The 18,237-nt window shown below is 45.3% G+C and overlaps 1 protein-coding gene across 3 annotated transcripts in view; it reads right to left on the reverse strand.

The window, feature by feature from the left end:
• Positions 1-18,237, reverse strand: part of LOC144827613 (thioredoxin domain-containing protein 3-like) — a 311,179-nt gene that overhangs the window by 163,705 nt on the left and 129,237 nt on the right. For all 3 annotated transcript variants that reach the window (XM_078685858.1, XM_078685857.1, XM_078685856.1), the window contains exon 4: positions 17,901-18,004. In XM_078685858.1, the coding sequence (XP_078541984.1) occupies positions 17,901-18,004 (104 nt within the window). The remainder of the gene's footprint in view (positions 1-17,900; positions 18,005-18,237) is intronic.

An 18,237-nucleotide genomic window follows, 5' to 3' on the forward strand; every position in this document is an offset into this window, starting at 1 on the left:
ATTTATGTCACAAACACCTTTACCCTGTCCCTCACCACCACTGCCCTATCCTTCTCTGTTCCACTCCCTACACCCATGAGCACCACCTAAAAAGAATGCACATTGACCCATTTAATGCTTTGAAGGAAAATTTCATAAAATGCGCCTAGATTGTAAATTAAATCGTTACTTTTGAATTGCCTTTTGACTTATGATGATCTGTTCTCTTTGTGTTCTGTTCACATTTTGGATGCATATTTGAATGATTTCTAACTACTCCAACCATTTATATAAATGTACTGTACCATTGACCCAGGCGGGGAGTTTTTATTGGGCATAACCACGTAAAAATTCATCCCTCCCCCAATGCATCACCACCTGATGCTTAACCAGCAACAGAAAGATGGCTGTCAGACATGCACCTCAAGCAGGACCTCCTTGAAGTAGCCAAGAAGTGCAACTGTCAGGGAATGCTCAGGTTATGCCCCATAATTTTCCCAATGTCATCAAAGACAGTATCCCAGAAATGCCTTACTTCAAGGCAATTTCACGCTAAGTGCAGAAAATCGGCATCAGCAACCAGACCCATTCTATGTACCCTCTCCGGTGTGTGGTACAACCTAAGCAGGTATTTGAAATGGACTAAGCGAAGCCAATAATTCGGTGAAAGGGCTCTAGATTGAGTGCAGCAATACTTTCATTGCTCATCAGTAAGAGGGGCATTAAGAGCCACGGCCCATGCCTGCAGAAACTAGACATGCGTACCGGCACAGTCACCTGGATTTCTGCGTAGTCTCATGACCATCCTGTGCTGCGATGGATTTGTAAGAGTCGTCTCCAGCACCTGAAGTGTTGGAGGGGCTTCCGGGAAGGTATCATGAACCTTTCACAGGTTGACACACAACTGATAGTATATGTGTGTGTCTAACAGCAAGATCGCAGATCCCTGAAGAGCCTGCTGCCGAGTTTCAATTTGGATACACTGCCCCAAACGTTGTCAGCTGTAGCCATGTAGCACCAAAGGCATAAACATATGGCCCAGTCATGCCCTGTCATGCCCTCAACCTTAATTCATTAATTCATTCCACACCATGCATGCCACAGCATCTATCTGGGTATGTGGTCTCCTAGCAGGAAGATACACAGCCATATATAACAGGCACTGGGTAATGTGGTCCTGTTCAGGCACCATGTGCAGTTGAAATTGCGTGGGGTAGAGCAATTTGTGCACTAAAATATTACAAATCCGTATCTGAGGCTCCTATCCCTCCTTGCTCGAAGGGGAGTGTCAGTAGTTCCCATGCTACTCGAAGCTGTCTACCCGCCCACATCAGTGTTATGAGGTAAGATATGAGCTGCTTGGGAAAATACGCTGGGATTAGAAGGATTAGAAGGGTAAGATTCATGAACAGGTAAAGACATTTTGGAAGAACCACCATTTTAGCAATGGCCAGTCTCCTCGTTAACAACAACAGGAGCTTCATCCATCCCTTCACCTGTTTTCCCAGCCAGGTCATCTATCTGCCATAATGTACTCGCCAAAGCTCATCAAGGTCCTGCATGAGCCAGATATCGAACTGGATCCGAGCCCATTTAAAGGGGAATTCAGAATTGAACTCCTGGGCCGCAGTTGTCAGGGGGAATATGAATGATTTAGCCCAATTGATATTAATTCCTTTAATGCCCCCTATTCTAGTGAATTCCTTGATGAGCTAGTCCAAGTTGTCCTGAGGATCTTCGACAGACAAAGTGATGTCATCAGCGTACATAGATACTAGGACTCTGCGTGCGGTGAACGCCAGCCGGTAGTGAGAATGGTGCTGCAGCATTTGGGCATCCTGGGATTCCAACGCTATTGCAACTAGTACAAGGGATAGTGGGCACCCCTGCTGAGTGCCCTGAGATATCGCAAACAGAAGAGTTATAGCAACTGGCTCGACATATAATAGTTCTATTAGTTTAATTGATCTCTCGCACCAAGGGCTCCATAAGTTTAAACGTAGTATATCTGTCAGGATAACTTAACCGCAGGGAAATGATCGTATGTGCTTGCACGCCCTGTGGAGGCCACTTGCCCAGCGATCTGTGGGCTCTTTCAATAATACAGATTCATGTGTATGTACATGACATTACAAGGAAGAAGCAAAAAGGGGAGACTCCTGGTAGTTTTTTAAAAGTGCTCATGGCATCATATATTTAAAACCACAGTCTATACAAAACAGTTATATCAGCACTGTGAGCATAAATTGCGAAGGCAACCCAAAGGGACTTTGTGCACGTTGAGCTTGTGGTGCAATGAGTGACGGCGCAAGTGAGAAGTGAAAAACACAGCGAGAGACGCAGGTGACAAGGTGATGAAACAAATATGTACATGGATCAGTGGTTCAGTAAGAATAGTTGTTTACAGTAATTAGACAAGGTTTAAAAACTTTTTATGAACCAAAGTTGAATGTACGCCATGAGTTGCGCTGTAAGATCGGTCGACAGCATTTCGATCCTATTTAATCAGTATAATCTTCAGGACCAGGTTCCCAAATTAGGGGTCCTGTGTAAGCGAGGAAAGGGAGAGTTCAGAGAGGGAACAGGGAAAGGGAAAGGTGCGTAGGGGCAAAGAGATGCGTGGGGTAGGAGGAAAGCAGCCTAATTGTAGGTCGACAGGAAAAGGATGGCAGGTATGTCAACTGGTTGGTCAATTCACCAGCATGGGAGGTGGGACCGTGATCACGTTTTGTCCGAAGTAAGGGGAGGCTAAGGACAGTCCTAGAAAGGAAACGGATTGTCAAGGCAGGAGGAGGATGAAGGAACGTGTTGAAGCGCTGGCAAGAAATGCGGAAAAACTCACACTGAGCGGAGGAAGTACCAGGGTGAGCGGGAGGGAATCACAAGTCTGGTGCAGCGTGAATGAGCGTCTGCTAAGGTGAGTCGATTAACCTAAAGTGGGGGGGCGGGAAGAGATTAACTGAGCGGTGCAGCGTGTGGTCTCAGTTAGCGTGCCGACGGTGAGTGAACTCATGTTGTGTCCACCGAAGTGGAGCTGAAGGATGTGGGTACCAGGGTCGGATCACCGATCCACTGCAAGGTCCCATAGAGGGCACCTGGATATGGGTAATACACGTGTTAGAGCTGGCGGGCATCCTGATCAAAGGCAATAGTAGGCTTACCGCGGTGGAGAAGAAATTCGTCAAGGGAATAAATCGCAATTGGGGTAGATTTTGCAACAACCAACAAATCACTTTTTCCAATTCCTCCAACACATCCATAGAGGATTCAGACTCCAGAGAAGGACCAAGCACCTCCAGAAACATCAATAGACCGGCTTCCCTAATACCCCCTGTTTCTTTTTAACAGGGCCGCGGACGCGGCCAGAACCAAACATGGACACGTAACAACCGCCAATATCAATACTCCGGAGAAAGACAAACCCGAAGCATATTTTACAAATGGGGTCTGCAACAATAGCCAGCTGTCAAAATACCAACGCCTGCCCTACACTGAATGCTACCACTACCCAGAATCTGGACCAGCAAACCATACTAATATTCAACCTTTCCAGCCATACTCTATCAAGTGAAGAAACGCAACTCCTTAGCAGAGGCCTCAGCTTTGTACCAACAGATCGGAGCAACTTCTTCAAATTACAAACGCAACTGCTTCAGTTCTTTTGACGGATAAGACTACATCAATTCCTCATGGATAAGCCTGATTCAAACTACGTTGTCAGGTCCCGATTCGATCTTCCATCTACCTTTAACCCACCTTCATCAGCAATGCCCCCAAAGATACTCTCATTTGAACGGCTGGTCCTGCGGGAAGTAATGGATCTACAGGGGCAATTTGAATATGTCCCCTACAACCTCCCCTTGGTGGAGAAACAAGCTCTCCTCAGCCTCAAGGATAGAACTGATCTCATGATCAAACCTGCAGACAAAGGTGGGCGAATCGTGGTAATGGATGTTGACAAGTATGACTTGGAAATAAAGAGACAACTATCTAACCTGCTACATTATCGCAAACTTACCAAAGACCTATTACCCGAGTTGAGAACAAAGATCCAGCAAGTCACCAGCCAAGCAAGATCCGAGGGTAGCATCTCACAGACAGAGTTTGCCTTTTTGAACAACCAGCATTTCCGAGTGCCAGTGATTTTTGTACTACCCAAGATCCACAAAGAAAGCAACAATCCCCCAGGACGCCCCATTGTATCTGGATGTGGATCCATCCTTAAACCTTTGGGCAAATATATTGATCAAAGAATTTGTTACGATGACAGAAAAATTCATTCGTAACAGCATGGATCTCATCCAAACCATTGAGGACTGGCCCTTTGACATCAACACGGAACATCGCCCTAGAAAATAATTACTTTCTCTACCAGGACACATTTAATTTACAAATCAAAGGTGTCTCCATGGCGCTTGTTTTGCCCCCAATTTTGCTATTCTTTTTGTATATAATCTTGAAATGACTCACATACTCACCCCCATCAATCCATTCCATACTCGAATTGGTCTTTGGCGGCGCTACATAGATGACATTCTTCTGTTATGGAAGGGCCAGTCTAACTCTTTGAACTCCTTTGTCGATTGGCTGAACCAATCTCAACCTCACCTCAAATTCACTACAGACTGCAGACCCAATGACCTACCTTTCCTAGATGTTACCATCCATGCAGAAGATGGAAAAATCGGAACCGCCATGTACCGGAAACCTACGGAACGCAATACGCTATTGCATTACTCCAGCTACCACCCACGCGACCTTAGAGTTGGCTTACCCTACGGCCAATTTTTGCGCATCCGCAGAAATTGCAAATGGCGGAAAGATTACTTCTGGGAATCAGACATCCTTTGTGACAAACTAGTCTCCAGAGGCTATCCAGCCCGCTTGGTCTCATGTACCCGCAAGAGGGCATGGTACTGCCACCGAGATGACCTTTTACACCCCAGCCCAAAAAAACGAATACCTGCATCCCTTTTGTGACCAAATTCAGCCCAAGCAGCAACCAAGTGAAAAAAATCATTACACGAAACTGATCCATTTTGAGAACCCAAAAGATGTTCCAAGAATCTCAACTCTTCTCCTACCAACGAGGAGATAACCTGGCAAATCATCTTGTTCATGCTATTACTTGGCCGACTAAACCCACACAACAGAACCCCATCACTGCCGCAAGGGGTATACCACCTTTGATTGGACATTACAGATGCCAATCCTGTGTCGTGTGTGATCTCAAATCGAATACCAAAGAATTCAAGGTCAATAAGACAACCTACCCTCTCAAAACCTTACCAACTACAGATCCCAAAATGTGATCTATGCCATCTGGTGTCCTTGTGACCTCATATACATCGGTCAAACAACCCAAATGGTATAGCAGAGAATAATACAACACAAAAGCAGAATCCATTGCAAAGTCCTGACTGCCCCTTTGGTGACACACTACATTGAAAAAATCACAATGAACTAGAAATCACCTGTTAAGTGATCGATCAACCTTCACTACCAGTCAGGGATGGCAACCTCCAAACCTTACTGAACAGGAGTAAATGGAAATGGATCTCATGATGCAACTCAATAGACCAGGGCCTCAACACCATTGATGAATGGAACAGTACATTACAAGTATAACTCTGAATTCCATCCTTCTTGTACTGTCCTTTATATCTACCCTGCCATCAGTGACCCTGAAGGAAGGACCCAGTCTGCTCACTTCCAACCAGTCTATACCCTTACCTCCCTCTGCACTCCGGCCAGTTACACTTCATTAGTTGCCAAACCAGGCTACCTATTATCCCACACCACCTTGTGATTTGTCTACCCTCTGTTCTTCCTCCCCTTAATTTCCTGTAGTATAGACCATGTTGGTTTTCAGCCTGTAGTAACAGTTTTTGTCAATTTTCTGAAGTATGAACCCGCTTGGCTTCAGCCATATTCACTATTATCATGTTTATTTGTTTAAACCTACATCACACCCCTGCTTTGGATTGCATTGGCGTGTTATTTATTTGTCTATCATTGTCAAGTGTTTTTTGCCACTTAACTTGCCCTTCGCTTGTACTCCCAAATTATTCCGGTTACCGAGGTGTCCTGGAAAGCTGACCAGTCTTTTCTTCCTTTCCTTTTACCCAATCCCCAACCCACCTGGTCCTTCCCCTTCCAGCACGTTCGACTTCACGTTCTAGTGTCTCTAACTACATCTCGCCTAACCACTGTCACCTGACTGTTTGGCAGTCACATGACAGGCATAGGCACCGCCCCTTGGAGCACAGCATATCAACCCTGACCGGCCCCCACACTCACTCGAGTTATCGGCATGATCGCACCCGAATGTGGCGGCCTGGACCTGAACCCAGTGTTCCAGCGGCCTCGGGATTTATTCCCTTGAAAAATGTCTTCTCCACCACGGTAAGCCTACTATCGCCTTTGATCAGGATGGCTGCCCTTGTTGCCATCACCCCCGGAGCCCGCCAGCTCAAACACGTGTATTCGCACACATCCAGGTACCCTCTCTGGGACCCTTGCAGTCGATCGGGGATCCGACCCTGCTACCCACATCCTTCAGCTCCACTTCGGTGGACACACCGTGAGTTCACTCTCCTTCGGCTTGCTAACTGAGACTATGCACTGCACTGCTCAGTTAACCTCTTTCCTTTCCCCCCCACTTTAGGTTAATCAACTCACCTTAGCAGACGCTCATTCATGCTTTACCGGACTTGTGATTCCCTGCTGCTCACGCCGATACTTCCTCCGCTCAGTGTGAGTATTTCCGCATATCTCTCCAGCGCTTCAGCATGCTCCTCCCTCCTCCTTCTCCTGCCTTGACTATCCGTTTCCTTTCTAGGACTGTGCTTAGCCTCCTCTTACTTCAGATTAACCGTGCTCACGGTCTCACCTCCCATGCTGGGTAATTGACCAACCAGTTGACATACCTGTCAGCCTTCTCCTGTCGACCTAGAGGTAGGCTGCTTTCCTCCCACCTCACGTGTCTCCTTGCCCCTGAGCACCTCTCCCTTTCCCTGTTCCCCCCCTGAACTCTCCCCCCTTCCTCTTTTATACAGCACCCCTAATTTGGCAATCCGGTCCTGAAGATGATCCTGATTAAATAGGATCGAAACGCCTTCGACCAATCTTACAGCGCAACTCACATCATACATTCCACTTTGGTTCATAAAAAGTTTTTAAACCTTGTCTAATTAGTGTAAACAACTATTCTTACTGAACTATTGATTCTTGTACATATTTTTTCTTCACCTTGTCACCTTGCGTCTCTCGCTGTATTTTTCACATTGTCACTTACGCCGTCACACATTGCACCACGAGCACAACGTGCACAAAGTCCCTTTGGGTTGCCTTCGCAATTTATGTTTACAGTGCTGATATAACTGTTTTGTATAAACTGTGGTTTTAAAAATATGATGCCATGAGTACTTTTGAAAAACTGCCGGGAGACTCCCTTTTTGCTTCTTCCTTGTAATGTTGTGTACATACACATGTATCTGCCTTGCTCATTGTATCCCTTTGAGACATTGTTGTACATTTCGCTTATGTACCCAGATCTCAACCTGGTCTATGGGTTATACTCCTGTTGTCTTTTACCACTATCAATAATGAGCATGCAGGAGAGGACCTCCCTGAAGAGGGTTCATAGCATCATTTCTAGATAGTAGTCTTCTATTCGATCCATTGCCGCCGACCGCAGGACCCCAAAGGTATGCAGATTATTTCTCCTTAAGCATGTCATAAGGTATTCATTTTGTTGCAAATAACCACAAGGACCTTCTCCTTCTGGAGCAACCCCTTCCCTGCGGAGCAATGTGTGTCTTTTATGTCTGATGTGCTGCATTTGAGGGGATCTATTCTTTCTTCATGTTTATAGACCTTCTTCTTGAGCTGGTTGAAACGGTCAGCCAACATGTCTAGTTTGCTATCAATGGCATTCAGGTTTTGTTTAAGGTCCCAAAAAATAGAGAGAACGTCTGGCTCTCGAGGTGGACCCTCACCATCCCCAGGGCCCAACACCTGATCATCAGGAGCAAATCCGCCATGCGCGTCTGCCTAGTGGGTCCCCAGAAGTTTGTTGGTCAGTGTTTAACTTGTCACATTTGGTGGGTCTTCAAAGACCAAGGTCAAATGTCAGGCTGCTTAATTATATTATTATTGGAGTCAAGCAAGCTCGGCTGAAGACGGCTGTAATGCCAGAAACCGGTCCTGGGAAGCTTGTTTCCGGTCCAGGGAAGACATGGCTTGGCAGTTCGGGCTGGACTGTTCCCATGAGGCACAGGGTCAGACTGATTTGCATATGGCCATGTCTGAACTGGGGTGGCGGAGTGAGCTAAAGAACGGTGATGGATTAAACCCAGATCAGTTGACTGGGGGTGAGTGTTTGTATTGTCAACGCTCCGTCCATCACCACCTTTGGTTTTTCTTTGCTTAATTTTTTTACCATGGGGATTGGTGATTACTTTTCTTTCTCTGACTGTAAAGGTGAGAGGAGATTTTAAAGTGAATTATGGGACAATCTTACTGAAGTATAGGGAGTGTGAAGGAAATTATATATGTTGTTGTTTTTTGCACACACAACAAAATGTAAATGCCTGTAAATGAACCATATGCATTCAGCAGTTAAGTATTGGACTTAGCCCTGTCTGCAGGGTCATCCCCATACATTTTGCCTTTACCCTCCTGTCTTTTTAACCCATTTATGTTGGCTTTTGGGACTCTGAGCACTTTACTACTGATAACTAGTGCTAATGGGCTTGTGCTCTCCCATTAAAATATGGTCGAAGTGGCTTACACCAAAGTGGCCTATTTAGTTTACATAAAAGTCCTTCGTAAAGTGGGACTACAGTATCTAGACATTGTAAATTAAATGCTACTAGTGGGTCTTCAGCACTGATTTTGCCACCTTCTTAAGTTGCCCTTTAAACTTGTCTCAGGTTTGACATTGCTTTAAACTGCGATTTCAACCTGGCAAAATAAACCTTTTGCCAGGCTCAAACCTTAATTTTTTTATGCACAGTAGTGACCACAATGGTAGGCCCTGAAAAGCACATAGAGAAGGGTGCAGTATATTTAAAAAGTTGGACATGTACTTTTATGTTATCCATGTGCTGGTAGTGATGAACTCTTAAATATTTTTTTTACTACTATGAGGCCTACCTCTATCAAGGGATAACATTTGGTTAACTTAATATGCTTAATAAATGGTAACTTTGAATTGTAAGCAGGTAGGAATATCGAGTTTGGTGTCTACAGAATTGTAATTAAAAGCATTCTGTAATGGTAATGTTGGATCACAATTCGGAAAATGCCACATTTAGAAAGCAAACACAAGGATATTTAGAAATTAGGCATTTTCTTGTCCTAGCCATCTGGTGCCTACAGTCTGTTCCTGGGTCACATGACTATGCATAGGTGGCAGTTGGTCTTGGTGTATTACTCCAAGACAGTGGGACAATGGGAAGCTAGGTGTTGAAAGGGTGGCCTCTCTGAGTTAACGAGTGGGGAGGAGTCATCACATACCACCCTTGCACATCAGAAAGGCTCTGCCGGAGCACTCTCGCAAAGGGTGTGCCACTGGCCTTTTGTGAACCCAGACAAACTGGGGTCAGGACAGGGAGAAAGGGAATGCCTGACAACTCGGAGGGCGGGAACACCTCTAGAATGGGGAGACATTCTGAAAACGCCGCCACCGCCGAGAGTCACTTACCTGCAGTGAAGGATTCCATTTCTTCAGCCGCCGCCACCGCCAAGAGTCAGGAAGGCACTTGACTCCGCGCCGCCGCTCCGGGGAACTACAGCACCCGGCAGGCCACGCGGCGGCGCGTTCAGGGTGACGCACACGTGCCAGAGAGCGCCAACGGGGAAGATAAAGGGCGGAGAAGCCCGGCAGAGCGGGGGTGACATTCTGAAAACGCCGCCACCGCCGAGAGTCACTTACCTGCAGTGAAGGATTCCATTTCTTCAGCCGCCGCCACCGCCAAGAGTCAGGAAGGCACTTGACTCCGCGCCGCCGCTCCGGGGAACTACAGCACCCGGCAGGCCACGCGGCGGCGCGTTCAGGGTGACGCACAAGCGCCAGAGAGCGCCAACGGGGAAGATAAAGGGTGGAGAAGCCCGGCAGAGCGGGGGAGACATTCTGAAAACGCCGCCACCGCCGAGAGTCACTTACCTGCAGTGAAGGATTCCATTTCTTCAGCCGCCGCCACCGCCAAGAGTCAGGAAGGCACTTGACTCCGCGCCGCCGCTCCGGGGAACTACAGCACCCGGCAGGCCACGCGGCGGCGCGTTCAGGGTGACGCACACGCGCCAGAGAGCGCCAACGGGGAAGATAAAGGGCGGAGAAGCCCGGCAGAGCGGGGGAGACATTCTGAAAACGCCGCCACCGCCGAGAGTCACTTACCTGCAGTGAAGGATTCCATTTCTTCAGCCGCCGCCACCGCCAAGAGTCAGGAAGGTACTTGACTCCGCGCCGCCGCTCCGGGGAACTACAGCACCCGGCAGGCCACGCGGCGGCGCGTTCAGGGTGACGCACACGCGCCAGAGAGCGCCAACGGGGAAGATAAAGGGCGGAGAAGCCCCGCGTCGCGGGACGCGAGCGGGACGCCCGGGGCGAAGCCCGAGCAAAGGGTGGGCCCTCTACGGCCCTCATCGGCACGAGGAGGCAAGGCAGGGCCAGAAACTCTACAGGACTTACACGCAAGTAAGCCACATTGTCGTAAATATTACAATTATTAAGTATCCTATTTTTTAAAAGTAGGCTGTGAGTACATTGAAAAGTATGCCTGCGAAAGTGAAGGAAGCCCCACAGAACACCCTTGACAATTATCTTGTTCAGACAGTGAGGAAAATAAACACGCAAAGGAGAGACTCTCTTGGGTTAAGTCAATCCCCAGACCTTCGCTGTTTGTCCCCGACTGCTTCTACTATGATTGATGACACTATTCTGCAGGAAACTAGTCAGGAGAATGTAACTGGCGGCCCCATTCTCCTAGATTTAAGTAGTGCACCTGATAATGCAGTCCAGGCTATTGAGACCTCCAATATACAGGTCGAGGGTGGTACTGACATTGACTCTGATCAAGAGAGACATGTACAAGTTGCACCTGAGGAGATGACACCAAAAGAGCGTGCAACAAGGCCAAGACGTTTATGCACCAAGAATCCTCCTAAGATGAGTGGCCCACGCATAGGGGCAAGAAAGAAAAGGGTTACTACCCCAAAGATAAAACAAGCAAACGTCGTGGAGGACAATCAGAGTCATACTTCCGAGGATGCCTTCTTCGAAAGGATTGCTGACTTTCTTGAACAAAAAATCAACGCCATTGTTAAACCCTTAATATCTAAATTAGTTGGGTGGCCTAAATACTCTGGTCGTAGATGGGGTAGAAAATATCACTAAGATAGTCACAAACTTGCCCAATAATATAGGAGGAGATGTGATTAGTGAAGTCTTTTGTGATAATGAAGGGACTCAGTTACCTGTTGAAAATTTATTGCCCCAGCCATTAATACCTTTGACTACCATCACTGAGGGCCCTCTTCTAGTTAACATCCCAACAGATGATCTCCCTTCTGCTAGACCACCCCCAGCAACTACCCACACTACGGTCCCCCTCCAATTTCTAGTCGAGGCCACCCCAGTGGTCCTGGTGCTAGCAAATGTACCCCCCTTGGAAGGGGGAACAGCGGAAAGCCCTACCTCCCTTACAAGCAAGGCTCTGCACTGGCTAACCAGTAACATGCGGTTAGCCCCAGGGGGGAAACATCAACTGGCAAATGTTATCAAGTCCGCGACCAGGGTCCCTTGGCTGGGAAACCGGCCGAAGAAGTTTAAAGGGGACTGTGTGGCAGTGACCCTTTCGAATCAAGATGTTCTCCCTAACATACTGGCCAATTTATTCCCCCCCCCAACGCAGACAAGGCACTGTTGTTCCTCTAACTCTGAAGTTTTTTTTATGGGGAGCAACAAAATGTCACTTATCCAAGGACTCCTGCGTTGGGGTGGGATAGATTCTGGGATTTTAACCCCAGACGGGGGCAGGACATAAGGCATAACTCAGTGGCCCATTATCCCCTTTTACCACAGCAAAACTCTTTCGTTGAACCCCTCCAGTTATTTAATCGCTATGCCCCATTGTCCTTCATGGATCAGAATGATTGACTCGCTCCTACAGAAGATACCAATAATGAGGGTTCTTTACCTGTCCCTGCACTCCCAGACCAAAAAATCACAAGTAACAGGGTTTGTAGTATCTTGAGCTGGAACGTCGCTGGTATCAGTTCTATAATTAGTAATAAGAACTGGTTGGAAATGGTTAGATCAAACGACATTCTTGTATTCCAGGAGACTTGGGAGACGTCCGACGGATTTGTTCTAGATGGCTTTTCCCATTTCTCTGTACCTGCTGTATCTAGCACATCTGGAAGGGCAAAGGGAGGCTTGGCTATATATATTTCCTTAGATGTCCAAGGAAAGCCAAGACAGATTAAAACTAACTCAACAAATATATTAGCGGTTGAATTAACAACATTCAACTCACAGCCTATTTTATTAGTTAATTTTTATAATTCCCCTGTCAGTCAAATGTGCAATGAGCATTTGGTAGCTCTAGAGGATTTCTTGTCTACCCACAGCGAGAATAGTGTTCACGGCTTTGGTGTGATTCTCATGGGAGATTATAATATCCACCCATGCAACTTGGATTGCCGTGAGGAATATGAAGATTTTCCCCCCTTCCTCTGTATTCCACACTTTGAACACTCATCGCGTGGGGAGGCTTTGGAATCACTCTTAGCAACTTTTAACCTTTATGAATTTTCTAGTAGTAATAGAGGCTTGAGGTTACCAACATTTGTGGGTAACAACTCTGGCACAATAGTAGATTATATTTTTTTGTCGCCTAGTATTTTGTCTGCGGTTTCAACCTATAAGGTAGAAACCTCAGTCTTCAGTGACCACAACCCTGTAATTTTAGAGATTTTATCCCAGGGAGTTCTGGGAAAGAGAGAGGCTGCAGTTTTATGTGCGACTAACTTAGTCCTGGGAGATCAGAACCGCAGGCTGAAGTGGGACCAAGTCACCCCAATCACTTTTATACAGGACACCTTGGCCAAAGTTGAGGGTGAGGTTGCAATCTGCCTGGATAATAATAACCCGCCTATTACCCTGATAGAAGCATTTAACACTATTTGTAGCCAGGTTAACCTAGATCTGACTGTAAGGAAAAAGGCCCGGATATGTAGGGGCAAAAAATGGTTTGATTCAGATTGTTCAAAGGCCCACTCAACTCTCCTGAAGGCTTTAAAAATTGAGCCAAGAGATAAAGCACAGATAGCGTTGCTAAGGAAAAATTATAATGACGCTATCAGGAAGAGAAAAACAGAGATTAAAAAGGAGGCCTGGAACGACCTGTTGTCGCCCGACATACAGAGAGACAGCTCAAAATTCTGGGCGATAATAAATCATCCTTTTTTTGTGGATCTAGACAAGCAGAGAGCAGATTGCATCATACCGGACGAACAGTGGGTCACACACTTCAGTAATATCTATAGTTGTCCTGATAATATCCCAGGCTGTGGATCACAATCCACACAAGCAGCTCCTCTTATTTCCCCTTTTAGCATAGAAGAGGTAAAAAAAAGCGATCAGCGACACACATTCTAAAAAGGCTCCGGGCCCCGATGGGGTTCCCGCAGACTTCTTTAAGAGTGCTCCTGAATTAAGCGCCAAAATTCTTACTAACATCTTTAATGCCACAAGAGACTTTGTTTTCCCTATCAGCTGGTCAAAGTCTACCATTATACCGATTTTTAAAAAGGGTCAAAGAACAGATCCAGCCTGTTATAGGCCAATTTCCCTAATCGATTCTAGTATCAAGATCTTGGGAAGAGTCCTTTTAGGAAGACTGACCCAGCTTTTAGAAGGAAAGGGCATTTTATCGAATGCACAATATGGCTTTAGAGCCAAAAGAGGAACCTTAGATCAGTGTTTAAATTTAGAACTGATCATAAGCAAATATGTAACTGCCAAGGGGGGCTCTCTGTACATGGCCTTTATGGACCTCTCCTCAGCTTTTGACTTGGTCAACAGGGCTAAGCTGTGGGGGGTCCTTTTGGCCATGGGCATTGATGCCCCCCTGGTGGGGTACCTGGCAGAGTTACATAGAGACCTCAAGACGTCGGTCAGAGTGACCAGGGAAGGAAGATGCACCTGCCACTTTGAATCAGGGAGAGGGGTTAGGCAAGGATGTATCCTTGCACCCCTTCTCTTTACACTCTATATAAATGGACTTGAGGCAGTCTTGGCAGTGTCTCATATTGACATTCCGCGCGCAGGAGAGATAAAGATACCTGTCCTCCTGTACGCGGATGACGCTGTCCTCTTAGCACGCTCTGGAGTGGCACTGAATAAACTCCTCTCAGCCTTTGGGGATTTCATGTCCTCGCTGGACATGAAAACTAATGTAGAAAAATCCCATATAATGATAGCAGGAGCCGCAGGCAGGAAAAGAAAGACTAAAACTTTCTTCTGTGCTGGGAAGGAGGTTAGGAGAGTCCCATCTTTCCCCTACTTAGGCGTGATCTTTGATGAAAAGGGCAAGTGGGGCCCCCAGCTTTTGGCTAAAAGCAACGCAGTAGCAAGAGCGGCTGCTGGGCTGCTTGGGTTCGCTAAAAAGCTCGGTGCTCGCCCCATGGAAAGCATTATAAAGGTCTATAAATCCAAATGTTTGTCGGTTGCTCAATACGGCTCTGTTATCTGGGGGCATACTAATCACGAGTATGACAAAATTCAGAAAGTAGAAAACAAATTCTTGAGAACCCTGCTTTCTGTCCCCCAGTCGACTTCTACATATATAATACATACAGAGCTTGGTTTGGGCTACATTACCGACATTTTGAAGGCAGCCCCAGTTATTGGTTGGTTGAAAGTGTGGCTCAATCAGGAGCTTACTCTAAACCACCATATTTTTAAAGATTGTTTAGCCCTGGACAAAGCACACAACATTCCATGGTTAAAATATGTTAAGACGCAGTTAACTCTAGTCGGCCGACCTGAACTTTTTTCCTCCCCACATTTGATAAACTTGGAAGACGTAAAGATAGTCAAAAATCTTTTGACTGACTGTTATGTCTTGGAGAGGGAAGCCACAGAGTTGAACAAACCTACGGTTAGGAAACATTGCATGATAACATCTGTTCTAGGTATGGAACCATATCTTTTTTCGGTACATAAACCATACCACCGTTTTCTCCTAACAAGATTTCGTCTTGATTTAATTCCTTTTATTCTGGGCAATTTTAAAAAATGGACTAGACCTGAAAATGCTGATCCATGTGATTGCGATTATTTTTCTATTCAAGACACGACCCATTTTATCCTGTTCTGTGGTCACTACAAAGAGAGTAGGAAAAAATTCTTGCTGCCTATATTGTGCAATATGGGTTTTACACAGGTAAAACCAGCTATGCTGTTCCTGCAACTCTTACCTAATTTAAAAGTGGCATTCCATGTTGCTAGTTTTTTGGTTGCCGGTGCACGTATAAATAAGCATCGTTTTAGTATTAGGCACTCTGTCCCTGATTAATGTTTACCCTCTATATCTTATCGATTTTACATTTTTAAAGATTATTGCATAATTTATTCTGTATAATGTGTTTTTAGGGTTTTTTAAACAAATTCCTGATTTATATTATTATGTGTCATGATGAAATGTTCCCGTGTATTGCTCGCTCTTTTATGATTTTAATTAATCGAATAAAGAAATTTGACTGACTGACTGATCTCTAGAATCTTCCTCTACATTAAAGTAGGCACCAGGTATAAATATTGGACCTCAGACCCCAACTCTTTAGTACACTTCTGGACCTGTGGACTCTGCAATAAAAGTGTGTTTCCCTACTGCCCTGCTGCTCTGCTGCCCTCCTGCCTGGGTGAAAAGAACTGGATCTTCAAATCCAGGAACCCAGAGTGACTCCAAGGGGTAGTTAGCTGGCCTCCTGTTCGGAATCCTCAGTCACATAACCTTACATCCTATCCCTGGACTCTGCCATCTATAAGTCCTACCCTGTCAACTGGGGCCACCCCTGTCCAGGACTCTTGGAAGTGGGCCAGGAGGTGCTCTGACAGCCCAGCTTTGGACCTAGTGAGTGGCACAACCTCAAGCAGGACTGATGAATCACCTCTGCTACGTTGATTTCCCCAGCGCAAGGACTTTGCATCTCTCTTTCAGCTCACAGTCTCATTGGAACTGCCAATTAACAATTTATCCTGCAAATTGGCCTCCACATCACAAGCTTTTTTTGATGGCCGCCTCGATGATGATGCAGGAGCTCGCATGGCAGCCTTATAGCTCGTCAGAAATGATGCTGCATGAAGCAGGACCAGGACCTTGCATCGCCAGGGACTCGCATTGCCTCAGCTGTGCAAAGCATCCTAAACACGGGACTCAGCAACTCTTCTCAACTAGGATTAAAGTACTACCATTCAGTGGGCCTCTGGAGCCAGCCAGTGCTCCATCAGCTTCAACTTATAACCTTGCCACACCCTAGTGCCACCAGATATCCAAAGTTGGTGCTTTATGCTTTTTGCCACTATTTTCACTTCAGTCTTTCAAAGTGCATATCTCCTTTGGTCTTTATTTATTCATTAAAATATACTCTATTTTTCTAAATTGGAGAGTGGGATCTTTCTTGTGGTGTGCTTTCACGTTATTACTGTTTGAAGTGCTGCATAAGTACTTTACACATTGCCTCTAAGTGTATCATGAATGTTCTGTGCCAATCTGCTAAAGGGTTGAGCACAGGTTAATTTGGAGTTTTCTTGTGACTTCACCCTGACAAAGATTGTGGTTGCTGCTTGAGTAGCATTTCACCCCTTCACACAGGCAGGAACTCAATGCCTTACATAAAGCAACAATGAAGCATATTGTATTTGTAATTCTAAAGTGTGATAGAGATTTTAATAGGATCAAAACAATCAAGACGCTTTGTTTGGTGATGCATACATTATATATTTTCATAGAAACCCTGTTTCCACACATTATCATTTGAGTGCTCTATAGTTTAATCAGTAAAACGGTATGTCTGTTCAAATTTAGTGTCCATTTTTATGGAAAATGTGCTGTCTGTAAATGACAATGCACCAACGCATGACGCTTTAGGTACATTAAAAATCTCCATCCTCATGTCCATTAAAGGTAGGTGAGTCATGAAAGTTTGTTGTTCTTAAAAGTGGGTTGTGGTTCTGAAAGGTTTAAGAACCACTGGTCTAGAGTACTCCTGAGTTGACCTGCCTGCAGGAAGGGTCACCTTCCTGCACATAAACAATCAAAGACAATTTGCTGTTTCTATGTGTGCTGCACAAGGCAGCATACATGGAAACAGCAAAAACGAGGAGAAATAAAGCATGTCTCCTTGTTTCGCCTGTTTAAGACATTCCATCCACCTTATTGAAATTGTTGAGGGATATAGTACATTTTCAATAAGGCAGACAGTATATTCTTCGCTTTGTGACGAAGTAACCTGTTTGCTAAAGTCTAAATCAAGCCCAATTGAATACATTTCTTAGGTCAGGTCCAACAGTTTTTAGACCATACAATGAAAACAACAGCTTATATCACTGAACTGCAGAGATGAATTTATTTTCATCACTCTCACACTCACTTAACATAATATAAGGCTTTGAACATTATTCTATGCAAAGTGGAAAATCGTAAAGGTGACTATAAATGTTATTTAGAGAAGAAGTACAGGTCAAAAAATAGCGTATATATTAAAAACATTTTCTAAATAAAACTGTGTTCATTCCTATACAATCAAAAGGAAACAAAACCAGTTCAGAAGATTATGAATCTATTGACAAACAATTTGATTGGCTCTCTCATACTGATCATAAGAGCTTGGAGGCAATTTATACTTACTGCAGATAAACGCAAAACTTCATCCCCAAGTTCGGCTTTCAATTTACGTAAAATCGCATGCACTGCTTTGCAGGGACCGGTCCATTCTTGATGTATATCTACTACTGAAAAATTAAAATAAAATGTATTTTAACGTATTTCCATTAAAGTGAATTAATTTTTATTGCCTACTGCATGACATCTCATTCTCTTCAACAGAAGCATCACCCAAAATGTGACTGTCCTATTTATTTCATGTATTTAGCATTCTTTTATAGGACACTAGGGGGCATAACGTATCGAGCCCTTTTCCCGTTCGCAAACACGCTGATTCTAAGAATCGGCCCGTTTGCGAATC

This window comes from Lissotriton helveticus, chromosome 4_1 (assembly GCF_964261635.1).
Source record: "Lissotriton helveticus chromosome 4_1, aLisHel1.1, whole genome shotgun sequence".
NCBI classification, from domain to species: domain Eukaryota; kingdom Metazoa; phylum Chordata; class Amphibia; order Caudata; family Salamandridae; genus Lissotriton; species Lissotriton helveticus.